This window comes from Salvelinus sp. IW2-2015, linkage group LG10, assembly GCF_002910315.2.
Source record: "Salvelinus sp. IW2-2015 linkage group LG10, ASM291031v2, whole genome shotgun sequence".
Classification (NCBI taxonomy): Eukaryota; Metazoa; Chordata; class Actinopteri; order Salmoniformes; family Salmonidae; genus Salvelinus; species Salvelinus sp. IW2-2015.
In genome coordinates this window covers 17,023,071-17,043,290 of record NC_036850.1, presented here as the reverse complement: position 1 = coordinate 17,043,290, position 20,220 = coordinate 17,023,071, and the positions used below count along the sequence as shown (strand labels likewise).

Here is a 20,220-nt window from a genome sequence, read left to right as displayed (position 1 = left end):
GTTGTGTTCACGTGTTTGATTTGAGACGTGGAGGATATTACGTGTTTGTTCCTGACAGTCAGTTGGCAGTGATGTAAGCTCCGGTTCCCCACACTGAACACCTCTGTTCACTAGATCAGATCACTCYGAACATAACAGCACMGCTCAGTGACTGTGGAATATGTGGTTMCATGTGAGGTTARTCATAAWYCTAAACATTTGCTGTTCAGGCTACCTCATTTAAATTATGCTGTAGATTTTATTTGTATTTTGCACTTTGACACAGTTCCAATGTTTAGTGTGGCTTATTTGGATTAAATGTTCTTACTAGCTCAAGCAGAGTTACAATGAGTTGTTTGTCTGTATTCAGTCTCTATCCATAAATCTGTAAATAAACAATGTTGTAATTTCTTTGATGTACACATTTTTTTTTCTTCAAGATGTTAGGTTTCCATACAGTTATGTAGCAGTTATGTAGTAAGATAGCAGATGAAATGTAGGAATGTTAGCTACTAGCGTTCAATTGTTGTTTGACATTTTTACTGTTGTGACAATCTCACTTTAAAAAAATAATTCAGTGCCTAGGATGTTGTGAGAAAGAGTGTGATTTTAACGGTGCTCCTAAGCTTCTCTTCCGAGCTCCTGTGTAACCGTAAATATATTTGCCACTGATTTCTTTAAATAGTGCAGACAGAGGTGTTGGTATGCATTGAGGAATTGATCACACATATGTAGTTCAGCTCGGTCTAGGCATACATGTAGATCAGCAAGACATTTCCTGTCCTTATTTTTGGGAGATTTTTTTCCTCTGAAGAAACGGTAACCTCTGACAGGATAATAGCAGAAAACGTCTTTATTTTTATAAACCGAAAAGATTATAGACCCTAGAAATGCCTAGAAAAACAAGTTTAACTTGTTTTGTTGATGTTAAAAGCTAGTACAGGATGTTTTTATTAGACTATTCTGAAAAGAAAAGAAGGTTCTGGATCTGACTTTGTTCCTCGGCTGCATCGGCTCGCAGAGACTACAACAACTACAGAGACCACAGAGACTATAGAGACTATAGAGACTACAACAACTATAGAGACTACAGAGACCACAGAGACTATAGAGACTCTAGAGACTACNACTACAGAGACCACAGAGACTATAGAGACTATAGAGACTACAACAACTATAGAGACTACAGAGACCACAGAGACTATAGAGACTCTAGAGACTACAACAACTATAGAGACTACAATGACTACAGAGACTATAGAGACTATAGAGACTATAGAGACTACAACAACTATAGAGACTACAATGACTACAACAACTATAGAGACCACAATGACTACGGAGACCATAGAGACTATAGAGACTACAATGACTACAACAACTAAAGAGACTACAATGACTACAGAGACCACAGAGACTATAGAGACTACAATGACTACAACAACTACAAAGACTATAGAGACTACAAAGACTTCAGGGACTACAATGACTACAAAGACTACATAGACTATAGCGACTACAACAATTACAGAAACTATAGAGACTACAGGCAAATGAGTACCAGGTTGTGTGTCAGGCTGCATTTTGAAATGCACATCACAAGGACTGTGACTGACTGTGATCAGTTATTTTTATTTAGTTTTATTGCTAAGGGCTTCATAAAAGTATGCCAACCTAAGACCTCTCCTAGGAGTTAGTCTCCTATATCCAGAGTCCCCTTCAAATGTTATTTTAATCAATGAACAAAGAATTGCTTTGATTTCTTCCTAAATAGTAAACTGAAGAAAAGTTAAAGGAGGATATCTAATGACTGCCAGACTTGAAAACAGGATAGACAAAGATTTGCACACAGAGCAGTGCCCGTGCCAAGTTAAATCCATATTTAAATCCTCTACTCGACATACACTGCATGTAAATGAACATTCTTTGGCATAGGTTTATGCAGTGGGGGCACGCCAGAGAGCAAAATCCCACTTTAGTCAAACTGAAGCATTCATATCTGCATAATGTCTTTGTCTATTTCCTGTTCAATTCTATAATTGAGAACTAGGGTTGTGAAATAATTAGAAGAGGGTCTTTGCCACACATATATGCACAGCTGACAATGTGGCTGTCAATGCAGTGCAGTATGATTCCATGTTAAGTGTGTGACCAGTGTGCTGGGTTGCGGAGTGGATATATGATGGAGTTTGTTCCAGAGCAGAGCAGAGCTGCCACAGATGGGGCTGACAGGTCTGCGTGCCGTACCTCTGAACCTCTGAAGCCCCAGCAGCAGGACATGGGCGCCCTGTTCCATAAAACCTGTTACACATCAAACGTGATGAAAGTGATGAATGGTAGGTGAATATGGACTGTATTAAGAGCAGATGAGACCTGGATGATATTACAGACAGGTGGAATTGATCTTATAATACATTTGTCAGGCTACAGTAATAGTATGCCTCTGTKTTTTATCTGCTTAACTGTTGGTGTGTGTGTGACCTCAGCTACTGTAGCAGTGTCTCATGACGTTGGTTGTCAGTGATTTGGTGGYTGGTTAAATGGAGTGGCTGACTCATAACAGTAGAAACCACAGAGAGACGGTTCCTTCCTTCCAAGCCAAATGGAACCGWTCCGAGTCCCTGGGCCACTTTCTTTCAAACCTTGTTGTCTGTTAGCTTAGAATTGACATCACAGATGTGCATTTAGATATTTCTTCCAGAGATATTAGTCATGCATTCCACATTAGAAATATAAGATAAAAGCCTAATTATTCCTCAGAGAAGGACTTCCCTGTGCTGTAGATACAAAACCCATATCCTTTTCCCTAACATTTCACCTATCAATAGCAGCCATATTTATGTTTCTCTAGAGAACAAAAACGATGTATACTCCTGAAGAAACGGCATAGCACAGAAGAATCAAAAACGACATCTGCACAAATACCACTGGTGTTTACATTCATAATATAACCAGCACATTCACACATTTATATTCGTTTGTTAACCTCTTGAAGAGAATGCTTAACAAAACGTGTCAAGTTGCTATTCCGTAGATGACTATTTTAGCATTATCTCCTCATTTGAAGACAACTCTACCGCTCTATGTTTGTCTCAATCAGTGTGAAGCATAGTGATATTGTGTTGTTCCTGGCTGGTGTAGCTATATCTGTAGAGAGAGGACCCTGGAGCACCAGGCAGGAGCTGGCAGTCAGGACAGAGACTAGAGACTGGAGCTGGTGACAACTAGTGCCCTAAAGAGCCAAGCAGGGTTGCACTACAGTCAGAGCCAAGTGCTACAGCTAGTGTGGAGTACAGCGTTTCCCCTTTTGGAATGTTATATTATTATATGTAGTGTTAACATGTTATTTCACTTTTGAAAAGTGTATTACTGTGTATTGCTAGAGTATGCAAATGAAGGTGCCATGAGTTGAGTTGAGTTGAATTGACTGCTGCACTCTGTGCAGTTCTGCCAGCCTCACATTGGCCGGCCTCTACATTGTCTTTGGCACGGGGTCTAGCCCACACATCGTGATTGTGTGATGTAGGCCTAGTTCTTTTTCACGGTGGAAAAGTCTACTTCTCCCCTCGCTAAAGGGCCTGTTTGTTCTCCTCATGCAAATGCAGATAGCTGGTGTTTAGTGTGTGCCCAGCCATGCGGTCAAGTGGCACGGTTCAGGCAACCGAAGACTTATGGTTTTTTGACACTAACATTTTGAAATTTTCAGCAAATTAAAGTGGATTACAGGCCCTCTGAGAGTCTGTGTTATGGTTTAACGGTTTGATTCATTGTATATACAGTTCCTTTAAATCTGATCTGTTATATTTGAGGGCGGAATCAAATGAATGGTATTGCACTTTTCTGAAGCAGGGTGAAATGACAAAGGGAACAATCAATAACTTGCAAAATGTTGATGTTACTCCCCCTCCTACAATTATGTAGCATATATGGGGCCGGGAGTGGAATGCTGTTACCTACAAAAAAATATTGGTTCAAACAGCGTGAAGAATCTCAGAATCGTATCTCTTTACTGAGCAGGCCCCATAAATGTAATTTCGAAGGTCAGATATTATATTTGTTCATCACATAGCAGATGTTGAATTCATGCAATTGTGTCAACTTTATTGATTTATTTGTTTATCTATTATTTTATTTTGCTGTCTTTGGAAACACGGTGTTTTTTAAAATGAGTTTTATGAAGTTTCAGTGCTCAGCTGTTTTGATAGGGCTGGACTATACATCACTGCCAAATCATCCAGCTCTAGTGCTCTGAAGCACATTTTGAGCATGCACACATGCTAAGGGGTGCACATTTTTTTGTCCGTGATTTATGTAAACCAAAATAAATGACGCCGTGAAAATGTGCCTGACACTCGTAAAGCAGCACAGCCTTMGAATAGAGGTATAACAGATTAGTCACTTTCTTCTACTCTTGCTCTGTCGTCTGTCCTCCTGCCAAGAGACTGGCAGCATGCTCACTCGCCCAGGGACAGACATGACTGTAGATGTACTGTTATGTCTTTTGTTAAACCAGGCCTCTGGAGAACTGAGAGGCCATTGCTATGAGACATTAGACGTGTGAAATATCTCTGCCCTGTTTGATTAACTGCAGCCTTCGCTTTTTGATTCAAGAGAGATCATAAAGAAATGAAAAAAATCACTTTTGGATAGCAATGCAACTTTGCAATTAATTTGTTATATCACATTTTGAATAGTGTGTATGTCTAATTCAGTTCCTCTAGGGGTACACTGGTTCCTTTCCTGTGCTGTATGGCCCCTCTCTTTCTGTGTTTGTTTATATGTGTAACCTGTCACTCCAGCTCTGTCTAACTGTTAAATGTCTATGTGTGTGTTCTTGTGTGTGAGTGTGAGATTAGAGAGAGTCTGTTTATGTGTGTGTGTGTGTGTATGTTGGTGAGGAGTCTGAGGACACGCTGCTGATGGAGTTGTGCATCTCTTCTTCTGACAGGTATGGATGAGAGGCCGAGCCAGGCAGCATCCTCCTGGGCCCCAGGTGGCCAGTCGTCCAGTCCCTCCTACGAGTCCTCCAGGGTAAGAACCCTGGCCCACTCACTCTCCGTGCACTCCCTCACCTCACCCCTCTGTCTCCCTCTGCCTGGCCTTTCTGCACCACATCATTTAACACTCATTACATCAACGTGTTACATTACATTCACAGCTCACTGCAGAGGCAGGGAGGGAGAGAGCACCAGTCATGTTGTGTGACCTGTAATTGGCATAATTTTATTTTCCAGTATGACCACATTGCATGGCACCAATATCCTCTTAAGTGATGGGTTTAAATATGTTGTCATTTGCATTGGATTATTTGCGCTAAGCTGAAATATTAAGCATTTGTCAGGGGAAGCTGATTAATGTTGTGAGCTTTGGAACATTATGGCTACATTGTGGAATTTCTGAATTGGGGAAAATTACTCCACCATTTGTAGATCTGTGCCAATATTAGGATTTAAGGTGCAAACTATATTTATGGTAGTGGACATCAATGGAAATATTGTTRGTTTTGGTTGATTGAAATTATAACTGTGACTAATGTTTATTTTAGGTTATGAATATTCCTTAGAAATTATTTCAGTACCACCAACGAGGGATTAATTAATACTTTCCATTAGGATTTCCAGACTCATATGAAATATTTTGGCAGTAATTTAAATGTTATTTCAGATACATGATCAGTTGCGTTGAATTRATCATGCATCATGCAAAAAGATAAAAAATAGAATGATGCATGACATGAAATCATACCACAACTGGTTCGTATGGCATTTCTGTTCAAAGTGTGAATATATATTCTGTGTCTCTGTATTTGTTGTTTGTCTCCTACACCATGGTGGTTCTGGGTGCCCTGTATGAATTTCATTTAACGTCACTGCTCCTGTCACTTTCCATCAGAAATCAGTTAAATGTCAGATCTGCTCGGCCCACATACCTTGTTTATTTTCCATGCCCTTCCCGAATGAACCTCTACAGGCTATGGTTCCATCGGCTGCCTGATCCGAATTATAAGATGGAGACGTTTGAGATATCTTTGCTTTAGGTGCATATAAATCACGTTTCTGACATTGCAAGGGGCGGGCATCAGTAAGCAGACAGCTGTTTGTGCCTCCATACTCTACATATGCACACAAACATGAAAAAAACACGCACGCACGCCACACGCACGCACGCACGCACGCACGCACACACACAACACACACACCACCACACACACACACACACACACAACAACACACACACACACACACACACACACACACCACACACAACACACACACACACCACACACACACCTACACATACTTCCACATACATTCACACATACATGCACACAGATACGCACGGATGCACACACATATATCAGAGAGCCAGAGAATGGGGTTGTTTGTCTAGGTTTTACAGGTGTTTTATCAATGTGATTACTTGTGTAGGCCCAGAGAAGAAGACTTGCTCTGAAATAACCATTCTCATAATAGGGGATGGTATTTATTCTAGTATCTCTGCACAGCAAATTGCAGGGTCCTCTTAACTTACACCTTATACCAAACCATTTATTTTGTTATTGGCAGCGCATACTATTTGGGATATTTTGTAGACATAATTGAGAGTGAGTATGGACACAACATACCTACTATACACTGCCTGGTGTCCAGCCTGTCAAAGATTCATCCGGATGACTTTGACCAAAGAGAATGGAGCCAATCTCTTTAATCCCCAGGCACATTTGATCTCTGCCTGCACCAGTACGTCTGTCCATTCATCACTCTGTCTATCCATCCAGACCACGGTGTGCTATGTCTTTGTGCCTCTGCTGCCCCACACTCCTGCGTCATATTCACGTTAAAGCAGTGTACCTAAAATGCAGTTACAATGTTCACTAGCAATGTGCTGAGTGCACAGATAAATAGCCTGCAGCAGCACACATGCACAGATACTACTTAGTACTACTTGGTTGTTATCCAGTGGTATTTATAGCACAATGGCACTTATTCCCAAATAAGAGGAAGAGTGTCCTCTGATTTTGAGATGTGGTTTAGATCTTCATCTGAGATTTGATTTGGAAATAAAGGGAGTATTAGGTTAAGCAGTGTGTTTCTAGCCATAGAGCTGAGGCCCTGCCGGAATACAGGGAGGAGTCTAGGAACAGAACCCTTTAAATCCATTAAACAGTAGACAAGCACTTATCTACGGTTCAGCTTTTGTCTCAAAAATCGTATTTCCATAATTCTCATTGTAATGTTTCATAAATTGTGTTCAGCAACTCATACTAAAGGAAGGTTTCCCAAAATAAACGCTTTTCGGAAAAGCGCGTTTCTGTTATTCAAAGAGTTCAGTGTAGTGTGTCTGTCCGAGCGGGACCTGCTTGGGTGCTTCAAGATAGCAGTGTATGATTAGTGGACTGTGAACAGACTCCAGCCCTCCMTGCTGACCTTGGCTTCCAGCCAGCCAACGTATCATGGGCAGTTGTGGCTGCAGGCCGGCCGTCTGACAGCCAGGGTTGTGCCCAACGCCACCGCACGCCCCAGCCCTGCCGCGACACTCACCCCGTACACGTCCATCACACCCGTATCATGTCTCCCCAAGTCACCGCGGTGCAGCCACACATTCACCTGGGACAGCACACACCATCTAGGAGATGACTTTTTAAACGCTGTGGCGAGGGATAGGGGCAAGGCAGGAGCTGTGGCCTGCATGCTTAAGTAGTGATTTGACAGTTATGTAGCCGGCGGTAACTGGCCCCGTTGGTCGCAGTGACAGCATGTGTTAGTGTCTGGGCCGACGTAGCCGAGCGGTGTTTGTAAATGATGAGGGTTCTGTGATTGATGATCTAATGGTCCCAGAGGAGRAGACACAGGGTGGGCTGGGTAGTGTGATCTCACCCTGWCCATTATCCCCTCTGCCTTTCTTCTCTCTGGTCCTCCCTACCTGCCCCTCCTCGCTGGCCTTTTCCAGCTCTGTGGCAAGCTCTGTGGCAGCTGTCTCTACCAGGGAAGAAAAGACCAGGAGGAAATAGAGGACTGAGATGTCCAGATTAAGTTGTTCATTACTTACTACTCTTTGTTTTATTTGGTGAAATGTCAGTTGAAACACACCTGGGAGATTTGATTTGTAGTGCAGGAGAGGTTTGTATGGGTTGTTGTTGCCTGCCTGTGTGTGTGTGTTTGTGTGTTTGTGTGTGTGTTTCGGAGCCTCTCACAGAGGTGGTGTTATTAGTGAGTCCGTTCATGGCATGATTAACGGGGAGCGCGGCCTGGCAGGAACACAATGGGGAATCTCTGTGGATTCCCTCGACACAGCACAACACTCCACTGCCTTTGAAATTACTCCATCACCGTCRGCTCACAAAAAAYYWMGYWWAKWAYYWTTWKRTTTTTRACTGTATGTTGAATGCAGAGGGTACMAGTTGGGGGAAAAAAGCTCTATAGAAATTCTRGTCCAGTGCTGCTCGGTCCCTCCGGTGGGAGTTAATGTAGTTTGGAAGGACGCATTTGACTGGAGCGCAGGAGGATTTTCACAGGGCCTGGGATTAGCACTGCTACAGAGTATKTTTTATTGCAGGGGACCCTGAGTTTTCAAAGACCATACTGTGACCGATATTTAGACCTAAGCTCCTGAAGCTGATAACTGTCATGAAAGGCCGCAGGAGAAAAAGGCAATTTTTTAAGCTGCAGGTACCTTGGTCGGATGGAGGGAGGCAGTTTTCCCCGTCATAGGATATAATACCCTGTTATTAAATGTTTTACATTAAAATCATTATTGTCACAGTATATAGAGGTTTTTAATTATCGTAAGTGAGTAAGATTTGTTTTCATTCATAGACCAAAGAAATCCTTAAAAATACAAAGCCGCATGTGTTGCGTTTAGTGTTAGTGTTGCTTGGCAACGTTTTGAGACTTGCTGTCTTTGGCTAAACAAATACACCACCTAAAAGGGTTATGGGGGAAACATTTTAAAACTGATCTTGGAAATGGGTATCGCATTTTATGAGAGGTTTGCTAGGATCTCTTGGACTGGTTTACGACAGCCTCTTGTAGGACATTGGAAGATGAATCTCTGCAACTATGCCTTAGAATTGAAGTGAATGATGCTGTTATGTATCCATTTGGACTAAGGGTTTTTCCTAATCGTTTTTCATCCATATGTGAATGTGCTTGTTTGTGCATCATGCATGTTCTGATCCACGTAATGTGTGTACAATTAACATGTCAACATGTCTTCTCTCAAAAAGCCCATTGCCTCTTCAGATCCACAGAATTACATGTGCATCATTAACCTTGTATTTTCTAATCCTGAAACGTGGCATATGCGTTGACAGGCTCATCAGGGTTCTGTATTACTGCTTTTACAATCAGTCAGAGATTAAAAAAGTCATTTTTAATGACGGAAAGGAGAAAAATGTACAGTTTCAAGGGACAGTTGACCAATTGTACTCTCCTTCCTCAGTAATTAGTGTACTGTCATAGCACTCAATTAGCCAAGCAACCTAATAATGTGTTTAATACTCTGATCTCTCCCCCCCAGGGTTTGGCAGACAGCCCTCATTATGGTGATCATATGAGTGACAGTCGATTAGTGTCCCATGAAGGATTGTCCCAGACACCTTTTATGAACTCCAGCATAATGGGTAAGTAGGTGCTTCTCAACGCCTCACCCCACACATGCCCACAGGTCTCAGCGATCCATTTTATTTATTTTTTAAACTCCCTTTAGCCCTGTGTGGACAAGGCATGTCACGCATCTGGAAGTGGCAGACCTCACAGCCGCGCTAGGTCAAGCAGTGTTTTTCCACCTCCTCTCCTCTCCTCTCCTCTCCTCTCCTCTCCTCTCCTCTCCTCTCCTCTCTCGCCTAACTTCACCCTCTCTCTCCTCATCCTGTGGTGACCGTCTTCAGAAGTTGACCCTCCCCCAGGGTGGAAGTCACGCCATCAGTACAGTTTTCCATCACAAAAGACTGTCTTCTAGCTATCAGAAAAGCCACCGGCAACTTCCAGTGACAGGGGAGGTGGTGTCTAAGGAAGGGGGGTTAACCAAGCAGATGTGCCAGAGACCATTTCATACAAAAACAGCCCACCATCACCYTTGTGGGATATCATTTAGGATTTCTAATAGATGCTTGAATGGCAGGTGATCTGTGATGGTTTATGCAGACTTAGCGTTTGGGTTTGTTAAATCATGCGTAGCCTYATTGTGCTGCTCTGATGTTGCACCACCACCTCCATTTGTCTGCTASCAGCAGCAGTATGATAATTCCCTTCCAAATAAAAGCCTTTATTTTGAAGCCAGTAGTGACTCCATTCAGATTGGGAMGCTTTTGGAGATTTACGAGATTGAATTTACTGTGCTGGTCCTTTGCCATCCCAGTATATAATCACTGTTGAGTATGAACAGATAAGAATGATGATCACTGGTTAAAAAAAATCCCCATCATAACACCATATTATAGATTTATCAAACCTAAGTGGTGGGTTAGAATTTCTAAAGGTTATTTATTCCCCCTGATGTGATAGATACATTCTAACAATTAAAAGCTATATATTACACTGGCCTTTCTCCTGGAGTCATTGTGATGTGTTAGCACATGACAGTTTTATGGGCAACTGAATCCCCGGCTCATTGTAAGATTGCCCTGGAGACTGGTTGCCATGCAAGGTGGATAGTTTACGGATGGGTGCTGGTGCAGGAGACGACTGAAAATGAAATGTTATCTTTGTGGCGATTGATCACAGGATGCGTTTGGGAGGGTGGTCTCCTCTCTGTTCTCCGGCTCTGGCTGTAATTATGCTTATAAGTGGCAGAATATAGAAATGATCTGCTGCAATGATGTGTCAGGGCATTAGACAATCTGATTGTGGGCCTAAATAGCCTGTGCTTATCAGAGGCTGGGATTGGAAGATGAGTCTGGTCTTCAATAAAATTGAATTTCAGCAGTAATATCTGGGATTTACATGGAATTACCTAGTTTGGAGCGACATTATTAAATCAAGCCTGAAAGGTTATTCCTCACAAATGAAAGAGGTGGAACAAGCATGCAGGGACATTATACAATTATGCATTACAACTATACACGCGGAATTTTCAAGGGAACCCTCTGGTTGTACAGTACTACGTGACCCATTTTTGTTTGATCTCACCATTGGAGTTTTACAACCGAGCCATGGTCATCTAAATGGATGATCTTAATCCAAATCTCAATTCTGCAGTTTCCTTCGACAAACATTTGGATGATGTAGACCCTTTGTTTAGATACCTCAGTGTATGTGGTTACTCAAGACATTTAAAAGAAGAGAACATGTTTTGTAAGATTGGAAGCATAGGTTCAATGACTCACTGACACATTTACTGAGCTGTATTTTTGGTATTGTATTTGGCATTGTATACGAATGGATATTGTTCTGATTTGAGTGTTTATATTATTTAAGTGTGCCGTGCTTTACTGATAGCTCTGCAGGTGGAAAGGGACAATGGCCTTCCTTACACACTGCTTTGTGTGTGTGTTCAGACCCATACAGTCATTGGCTTCGACAGACCTGACTCACAATGACCAGGAAACCTCATTCGAAATGTTTTTGAGCAACATCTAAATCAGCTTTAGTTTAGATAAGAAATCTTACCTCCTAAGACGTACTTAGTCGAAGAAAAGCCAGCAAGCCATTGTCCTGATTGTATTGTGTGTGTGCATGTTTTTGTCTTTGTATTTTATTTCATGGTTTGTAAATGGAACAGAGGAGACGGTTGGCTCAGACCTGACTACATCATTCAACCAAAGAGAAGTATGACATGTTGAAAGCAGCGTGGGGTTATTTGAGGTCAGCTATTGTGTATGATAATCAACATGTTYCAGTTGTTAGTGCCCAACAGATGGCTGGCAATGACTGTTTATTTGACATGATATTTTAATGACAGTTACCAGCAGAATATGCTGCATGACTTGAATAATGGAGGCTCATTCTAGAGGTCATCTTTGGTTCATTGGGGKTTTGTCTTTGTACAGCTTGGGAATAGTAGAATAACAAATGAATAGTAAACTCTGTTGTAAATATAAATTCAATGAAGCTATTCGTGTGTAGCTACATGTATGGGAACAGAAGTACCCAATGTCTTTCAGGAATCAGATATGAATCTACATAAATAGATTATGATCAGAATTACCCCCTCTTGCCTCATGTGATGGCTTTACTGTCTGTCCCTCACGAGTAAAGCCTGTGGGTTGGAGGGTGAGGAATGTGGATTAGGATGAGGAGAAGGGCAGGGTGTCGTGTGAGCTCCCTGTGATGGCATCAGCAGCCTCTCTTGGGGCTAACGCAGTGCCTGTGTCAGAGCGGGTCAGGCGGTCAGCCCCCCCTCCAATCCTCTTACAGCACGACGACACATCCTCCTCAGCATGCTACACTATCCATACATACAGTAGTGCAGTATCAGCTCACTGTCTCGCTCAGAAGGCCATGTAGATCCCTCTGACTCAATCACTGACTGTGTAGATGACGAGGTGGTGAGCAACACGGACATGCTGCTCATTGTGTTTCCATGTTTGTATGTATGCAAATGCTGCTCCTTGACAAAATCCATTAAACAGTAAATAATGGTAAGCGGCAAACAATGTGGGAAAGGATGGAGCGAGTATTATAATGGAACGACTTGTTCAATCCCATCCAGTGTTACAAATGCAATACTCTTAGTATTTACAACTCCCACTGAGGTTCTAGATGTATTAAATACTTATATCTCTGCTCCCTTTTCACCCATATTCTTCTGTTCACTCTATATTCCATGTAKGGAATCCTAGAACAAGTTCTAGAAGCTCTAAGGTAAAAGATGATTATGGCCTATGTCCAGCCCTCCTTGCCCTGTCTCTCTCCTGGCTGAGGATGTGTCCTATATACCAGTGTTTCTCTGAGGGAGGAGTGGAGGGTGTTGTATAACGCTGACTGTGAGTAGTTGTTTGAGGCAATATTTAATAAGCACTAATCCAGCTTTAGATTAAATAGAAATATGCATGCAGATAGGGAATCCTGCCTCTTCAGCGGGTGTWGTATTTACTGGTCAAACAGATTATGATCACAAAGAGAAATTGGTTTAGTCTTTTGTTGATATTCAAGACACAAACAGTAACAGTTGGCAAGGCAAAACACACTTGTTTTGGCTTTGGGTCATATAATATGTACCACTTGAAATATAGTCTCATAATTAAGCAGATTCAATTGTATTATTGGGATGGGAAAATCTTTCTGCTTTAATATAAAACTAAATCAGAAGAAAGATCTGGCAGAAAGTAATTTAGTTGTTTGGACATGATTTAGAAAGATTGCCTCAAGGCTTAAAAAATCATTTTGTAACCTGTCTCCTCCCCTTCATCTACACTGATTGAAGTGGAATTAACAAGTGACATCAATAAGGGATCATAGCTTTCAGCTGGATTCACCTGGTCAGTCTATGCCATGGAAAGGGCAGGTATTCCTAATGTTTTGTACACTCAGTGTATCAAGGGAAGGGTATAAAACAATTTCTAGAGTGTTGAAAGTTTTGAAGAGCACAGTGGTCTCCATCATTGGGAAATTGACAAAATATGGAACTACCCAGACTCTGCCCTAGTGTCACGCCTTGACCTTAGAGATCTTTTTTATTCTCTATTTGGTTTGGTCAGGGTGTGATTTTGGGTGGGTATTCTATGTTCTATTATTTGTATTTCTATGTTTTGGCCGGGTAGGGTTCTCAATCAGGGACAGCTGTCTATCGTTGTCTCTGATTAAGAACCATACTTAGGTAGCCCTTTTTCCCACCTGTCTTTGTGAGAAGTTGACTTTGTTTGTGGCACATGACATTAAGCGTCACGGTTGGTTTTGTATTGTTTATTGTTTTGTCGGTGTCATTTCTAATTAAAAAAGAAAATGTACGTTCACCACGCTGCACCTTGGTCCTCTTCTTACAACGGCCGTGACAGGCCAGCATCCCTATGGAACGCTTTTGACACTTTGTAGAGTCCATGCCCCAACGAATTGTGGCTGTTCTGAGGGTAAAAGGAAGTGGTGCAACTCAATATTAGGAAGGTGTTCTTAATGTACATGCAGTACATATGAGTGGTTCTATATCTTCAATATGTTCATTTAACAACGGCACATGGAGATTTCTGCTGGCCCTGTAATGTTGTTTCATTTTTCAGAGTAGCCAGACATATGGTGAACGATAGCTATACTTGTATCTGCTCCTACAGTGAGAGCATGACAGGACTCATTGAGTTGTATTTCCTGAGAGCCCTATGTTGGTTCATTGGGATGACTATATGAGTACCAGACTAGGATCTTATTTCCTGCTGAGTTTCTTCTCTTACTGTAGAACTGAGAGGAAACGTTTAACAATCTGATGCAATTTGAACAATTGGTACAGATAAGATATAAATAGACTAGTAGCAGTGTGATTTTTGTTAAGCCTTTTCTGTTGTGTAGAAGCACAGAGCCTATTCGCCCACCTAGGTGAGGAGGAAAGGTGTTGAGGGTTACTGTACGCTGCTTCAGGTGCCAGTTTAAATAAGTCCTCCACTGATTTCTCACTTCAAGTCTGTTGGCTTTGAGCTTCTTCATTCACTTTGGGTGAGTTCTATTCAAAATCTTTTTGGCGGTGTTTGGTCTTTTTCTTCAGTTTGGCATAGACAAGGCCTATATGTACCATTAAAGACAGAGGCTAGGAAGAGCTATTGACTTTCAGCCTGGCTCTCAGATGGCACTTGGTAATCACTGCTTCATTTCGCAAGACAGGATTTATTCCGTGAGTCACGTTGATGGCTGTGCGTCAAAGAAGAAGAGAAAGAAGGGGAAATGTCCTACAAGGACACCCAGAAACATGAAACATCGTTGCTGTCTTTTAATCACTTTTCTCTTTTTTTGCAGCAAAAAATCTGTTGCAACCTTCCTCTTGACAGTTGAAGTAGGTTTGGTGACCATTGTTTGCTGAGTGTGTTGAAAGTGATTTAATGAGTTTGAGTATGAGAGTTAGCGTGTGTGTGTATAGAGTATGTATGTAGAGTACGTATACAGTACCATTCAAAGGTTTGGACACACCTACTCATTCAAGGTATTTTCTTTATTATTCTGCATTGTAGAATAATAGTGAAGACATCAAAACTAGGAAATAACACATATGGAATCATGTAGTAATGAAAAAAGATGACAGCTTTGCATACTCTTGGCATTCTCTCAACCAGCTTCATGAGGAATGCTTTTCTAACAGTCTTGAAGGAGTTCCCACATATGCTGAGCACTTGTTGGCTGCTTTTCCTTCACTCTGCGGTCCAACTCATCCAAAACCATCTCAATTGGGTTGAGGTCAGGTGATTGTGGAGGCCAGGTCATCTGATGCAGCACTCCATCACTCTCCTTCTTGGTCAAATAGCCCATACACAGCCTGGAGGTGTGTTTTGGTTCTTTGTCCTGTTGATAAAGAAATGATAGTCCCACTAAGCGCAAACCAGATGGGATGGTGTATCGCTGCAGAATGCTGTGGTAGCCATGCTGGGTAAGTGTGCCTTGAATTCTAAATAAATCACAGACAGTGTCACCAGCAAAGCACCTCCACACCATCACACCTCCTCCATGCTTCACGGTGGGAACCACACATGGGGAGATAATCCGTTCACCTACTCTGCGTCTCACAAAGACACGGCGGTTGGAACCAAAAATCTCACATTTGGACTCATCAGACCAAGGGAAAGATTTCCGCCAGTCTAATGTCCATTGCTGGTGTTTCTTGGCCCAAGCAAGTCTCTTCTTCTTATTGGTGTCCTTTAGTAGTAGTTTCTTTGCAGCAATTCAACCATGAAGGCCTGATTCACACAGTCTCTTCTGAACAGTTGATGTTGAGATGTATCTGTTACTTGAACCCTGTGAAGCATTTATTTGGGCTGCAATCTGAGGTACAGTTAACTCTAATGACCTTATCCTCTGCAGCAGAGGTAACTCAGGGTCTTTCTTTCCTGTGGTGGTCCTCATGAGAGCCAATTTCATCATAGCGCTTGATGGCTTTTACGACTGCACTTGAAGAAACATTCAAATTTCTTGACATTTTCCGGATTGACTGACCTTCATGTCTTAAAGTAATGATGGACTGTAATTTCTCTTTGTTAATTTGAGCTGTTCTTGCCATAATATGGACTTGGTCTTATGCCAGATAGGGCTATTTTCTGTATACCACCCCTACCTTGTCACAACACAGCTGATTGGCTCAAATGCATTCAGAAGGAAATAAATTCCGCAAATTAACTTTTAAGAAGGCATAGCTGTTAATTGAAATACATTCTAGGTGACTACCTCATTAAGCTGGTTGAGAGAATACCAGAGTGTGGAAAGCTGTCACCAAGGCAAAGGGTGGCTACTTTGAAGAATTTCAAATATAAAATATATTTTGATGTGTTTAACACTTTTTTGGTTACTACATGATTTCTTGTGAGTTATTTCATAGTTTTGATGTCTTCACTATTATTCCACAATGTAGAAAATAGTAAAAATAAAGAAAAACCCTTGAATGAGTAGGTGTATCCAAACGTTTGACTAGTACTGTATGTGTGTGTGTGTTCAGCCATGTGACTGTCTGTATTAATAACTCTGCTGAGCTGCTACGATACACCCTCACGTTCCTCCAGCGCACCTCATACGCTCTGTGTGTGTGTAGTACTATGAAAACAAATCTGATTAATATGACTAACTCACCACACACTCCCAGGCCTTCTGTCGTTAGACTTGATTTGGTGGGCTAATGGTATTTCCACGTTACGTCATGTCTGAAATGGCATGGGACTGTATTTCGCCTGAGTCACCCATGATGATCTCAGAGCTGTGTGTTGTGTTGCCTTCCAGTTGTTGAACATCATCCTAGGGACTACTGTGAAAAGTCCCCTAACTAACCTGCTTAACCACTGCTCATATTTCCAGGCAAATGAAATCTATTAAGTGGCAGTTAATGGAGCAGGGGAGGCTGTGGCCTGGGCCCCAGAGATAGACTGGAGGCCCCTAGATGGGGACAGACAGTCTCCACCCTACTCTGTGGTCTGTGCTCCCACAAGCCCAGAGCCCAGGGCCCGTATCCATAATGCATCTCGAAGTAGGAGTGCTGATCTAGGATCAGTTTAGCCTTTTAGATCATAATGAATAAGATTATATGAACATATCCTAGATCAGCATTCCTACTCTGAGATGCTTTGTTGATATGGGCCCAGCTCCTCTCTCTGCCTGTTCCTCTAGAGACAGTGGTTACTGGGTTTCCATCTGATACCACTGGGACCGTCACCAAATACCTTGGACTCCTAACCCTAATTAATTTGTAACAGATGAAATTGATCTGTAACAGATTTTTATTTTCATAGAAAGTGTTGTCTCTATGTCAATTCATTTTTTTATTTTTTTCATATAATTCCCTGGAGGAAAGTGCTTTTTAGTTTTCAGGCCAGAATATGTGGAGACTAGGTTCCACAGTCTCCTTTATTGAAAATGTGAGGCCTTCTCCATAGCTACAGTATGTTCACAACATAAAAAGCAGCCAGGCCTTGGATCAGTCTTAAAGTCTGTGTATAGGCTCAGGAAAAGTCCACAGACTGACATGCTTTCGCTGTTGATAGATGGACGAGAGGAGAGCAGTGAAAACTGAGTTTAAATCACAATCTGTCCTTGAAGGCCAGCCAACCCCTGTTAGTGTGTCCAAGACCCCTGTGACCATGTATCCAAGTGCATCAATGCTTTTCATACAACAATTTCAATGTGGATGAAAGTACACCTTTTTTAAAAGCAGCATTTCTCAGTATCCTTGGAACAGATGAATATCACACAGTTTAAATTGAACAGTGTCCAAGAATAGTATGTGCTGCTTGCCTTATCTGGGTAATTAAAGCTGTAATGCTTGCTGTCACCAGGAAAATAATTGTGGAGCCCATGCAGCACTAGTTTCTGAGATTTGCATCCTCATTGCCAGCCTGCAGAGTGTTCTGCAGTTAGCCTTCCRCTRTCTCCTCCTCTCTCTCCTCTCTTCTCCCTCTGCTTTCTGCTAAATGAATTCTCTGTGCACAGAAGAATTGTTCTCATCTGTTTTTCATCTCCTTTTTATGAAACGTAATGGGTTTCCAGGAAATGAAYTGATGCAGTCGTTTAGTGACAATGCAAAGTGTTCAGAGCATTTTGTTGCCTAGGGTTTTGTGCACAAGAGGGGCCATGACAGCGCCAAGATGTATTCTCCCTGCCTTTTGTGCAGCGGGGGGAAAAATCAATCTCTCTCAGTGCCTCGGTAGTGTCTTTTTCTCCTTTTTGTTTTTAATTGTTCCTTAAGGCTTATCATGGAGAGCCAAATCTCACATGGCGCTAGCATCCCGAGCGTGTTTAACTGGTGCAGGTGTCGGTGRGCTCGCATTCTGTCCCGCGAGGGCCCCTCCCCCGACCCAGGCTGTGATTGCGGCCAGGTGCTGCTCAGGTGTTCACCCGGGTACGTCTGCATTGTGGGTCACAGGTGCTGCCTAGGCTGCTCCTTCTCCTCTCCTCCGTCTGTCACTCACTCGCTCCTGCTTGCACCCCCCTTCTCTCTGATTGCGTCCCCCTCTCTCTCTGTCTCTCTCTCTTCTCTTTCTCCTGGTTACGCTCAAATTTGCCCACCCTCTGCAGCCTCCGCGGTAGAGGAGGGGGCACTGGTATGCCTTTGGAGTGTGGAGACACACACACACACACACACACACACACACACACACACACACACACACACACACACACACACACACACACACACACACACACACACACACACACACACACACACACACACACACACACACAGATGGTGAGCTGTACTCACAGGTGTGAATCACAGTAGATCATTAAGGACTGTGAGTGATTGTGGTGGTTGGTCCTTTAACCATACTCACTGTTAGCTCAACTGAACTAGAGATGGAATAGATTATATTATCCCTTTGTCTACTCCACTGGGTCCACATGATGAGAGAAGACTGGTTTGTATTGAATCCACTCTTGTGTGAAGGCACAAGGCCTTAGCATAGTGAGAGCACATTTCTGCAACCATTTCAAGGATATGTATTGCTACTTGGGATTTGTTTACTGGTACTAAACAATAGGTGAATACATTTTTTTTGTGGGTTGTTTTTCTGGAAATCTTTGAATGTGTCTGGTGTTATTCTATGTGTCAGGCCAGCAGAGGAGGAGAAAGAAAGAGGGAGGAGAGGGAGGAGAGGGGAGGGAGGGGAGAGGAGGTGTGGTGCGCTGTAGTCTAGTGGATGTAGCCGGTCATTATGCAGAGCTGCAGGGTGCGCTTATCTGTTACTGTGCTCAGTGGAGCGTGAAGAGCTGAAGACGAGCTGAAAGGGCACAAATCCCTCTCCTCCATCCCGCCCCCACCGCCCCTCCCCTCCCCACCCCACTCACCCCCACCCGGTCCCTGTTCTGCCGTCCTCAGGCCCTGGCCCCAGTGCTGTGGCCCTGGCCCCAGTGTGGTGTTGCCCAGCCCAGCTGCAGAGGGGACTACCTGTCCAAGAAGGAGGGCCAGGGGAGAGGTGAGGTGATGTAACAGGTTGCTGAGGGGCAGCTGCAGCAGCGGAGGGGCGATGACAGTAATTACAGGTCCAGCCAATCAGTACAGGAACATCTGGAAATATCATCCTCTTCCACTGCATGTAATATTGTATCATATTGTACATGATAGTCACCTCACCTCCACTGATTCTGACAGCACAGCATACTGTACATCATCGTGAAATATTTCTGGTGTTGGTTTGACTGTGGATTATAAGCATTCAGTAAAACCAGCTCTTCTTTTCATTCCCGTTTCATTAAATATATGGGCGTTTGATTGTTCAGTAATTCACATCCTGTCTTTTCCACGACTCCTCTACCTTGTGTCTGCTGTTTCCCTTGGTGACAAAGCCAACCCACTCCTGTAAAGCCCACCTAAAGTCAGGCAAGCCTATTCCCATAGAAATCTCTGTAATGCTAAATGACACYTCAAAAAGCGTAGCTRGGTGCYTTGCTCAAATGTGAGATACRYKATCTACAGCAAGGAAGGATTTTCAGAATAGTGGAGGCAGTGTCTTACTAGGGTTTGACGACTGAATCATGAGCTGCCAGCATTTAGCCCAATCCCTTTATACACACATCTAAAGAATCTAAGGAAGAGAGATCGCCACGCCGGCTCTTTATCCCTCATATTCTCTCTTTCTCTCTTCTGTATATTTACTTCTCCCGTTACGCTAGCAGGCAGATGATTGCT

At 42.7% G+C, this 20,220-nt stretch overlaps 1 protein-coding gene across 1 annotated transcript in view; it reads left to right on the top strand.

Annotated features, from left to right (window-relative positions):
* The window catches only part of LOC111969121 (transcription factor 12-like), a 345,264-nt gene that overhangs the window by 19,728 nt on the left and 305,316 nt on the right, over positions 1 to 20,220 (top strand). The window contains exons 2-3 of the mRNA XM_070445429.1: positions 4,928 to 5,010; positions 9,499 to 9,601. Of these exons, the coding sequence (XP_070301530.1) occupies positions 4,930 to 5,010; positions 9,499 to 9,601 (184 nt within the window). The 5' untranslated portion in view covers positions 4,928 to 4,929. The remainder of the gene's footprint in view (positions 1 to 4,927; positions 5,011 to 9,498; positions 9,602 to 20,220) is intronic.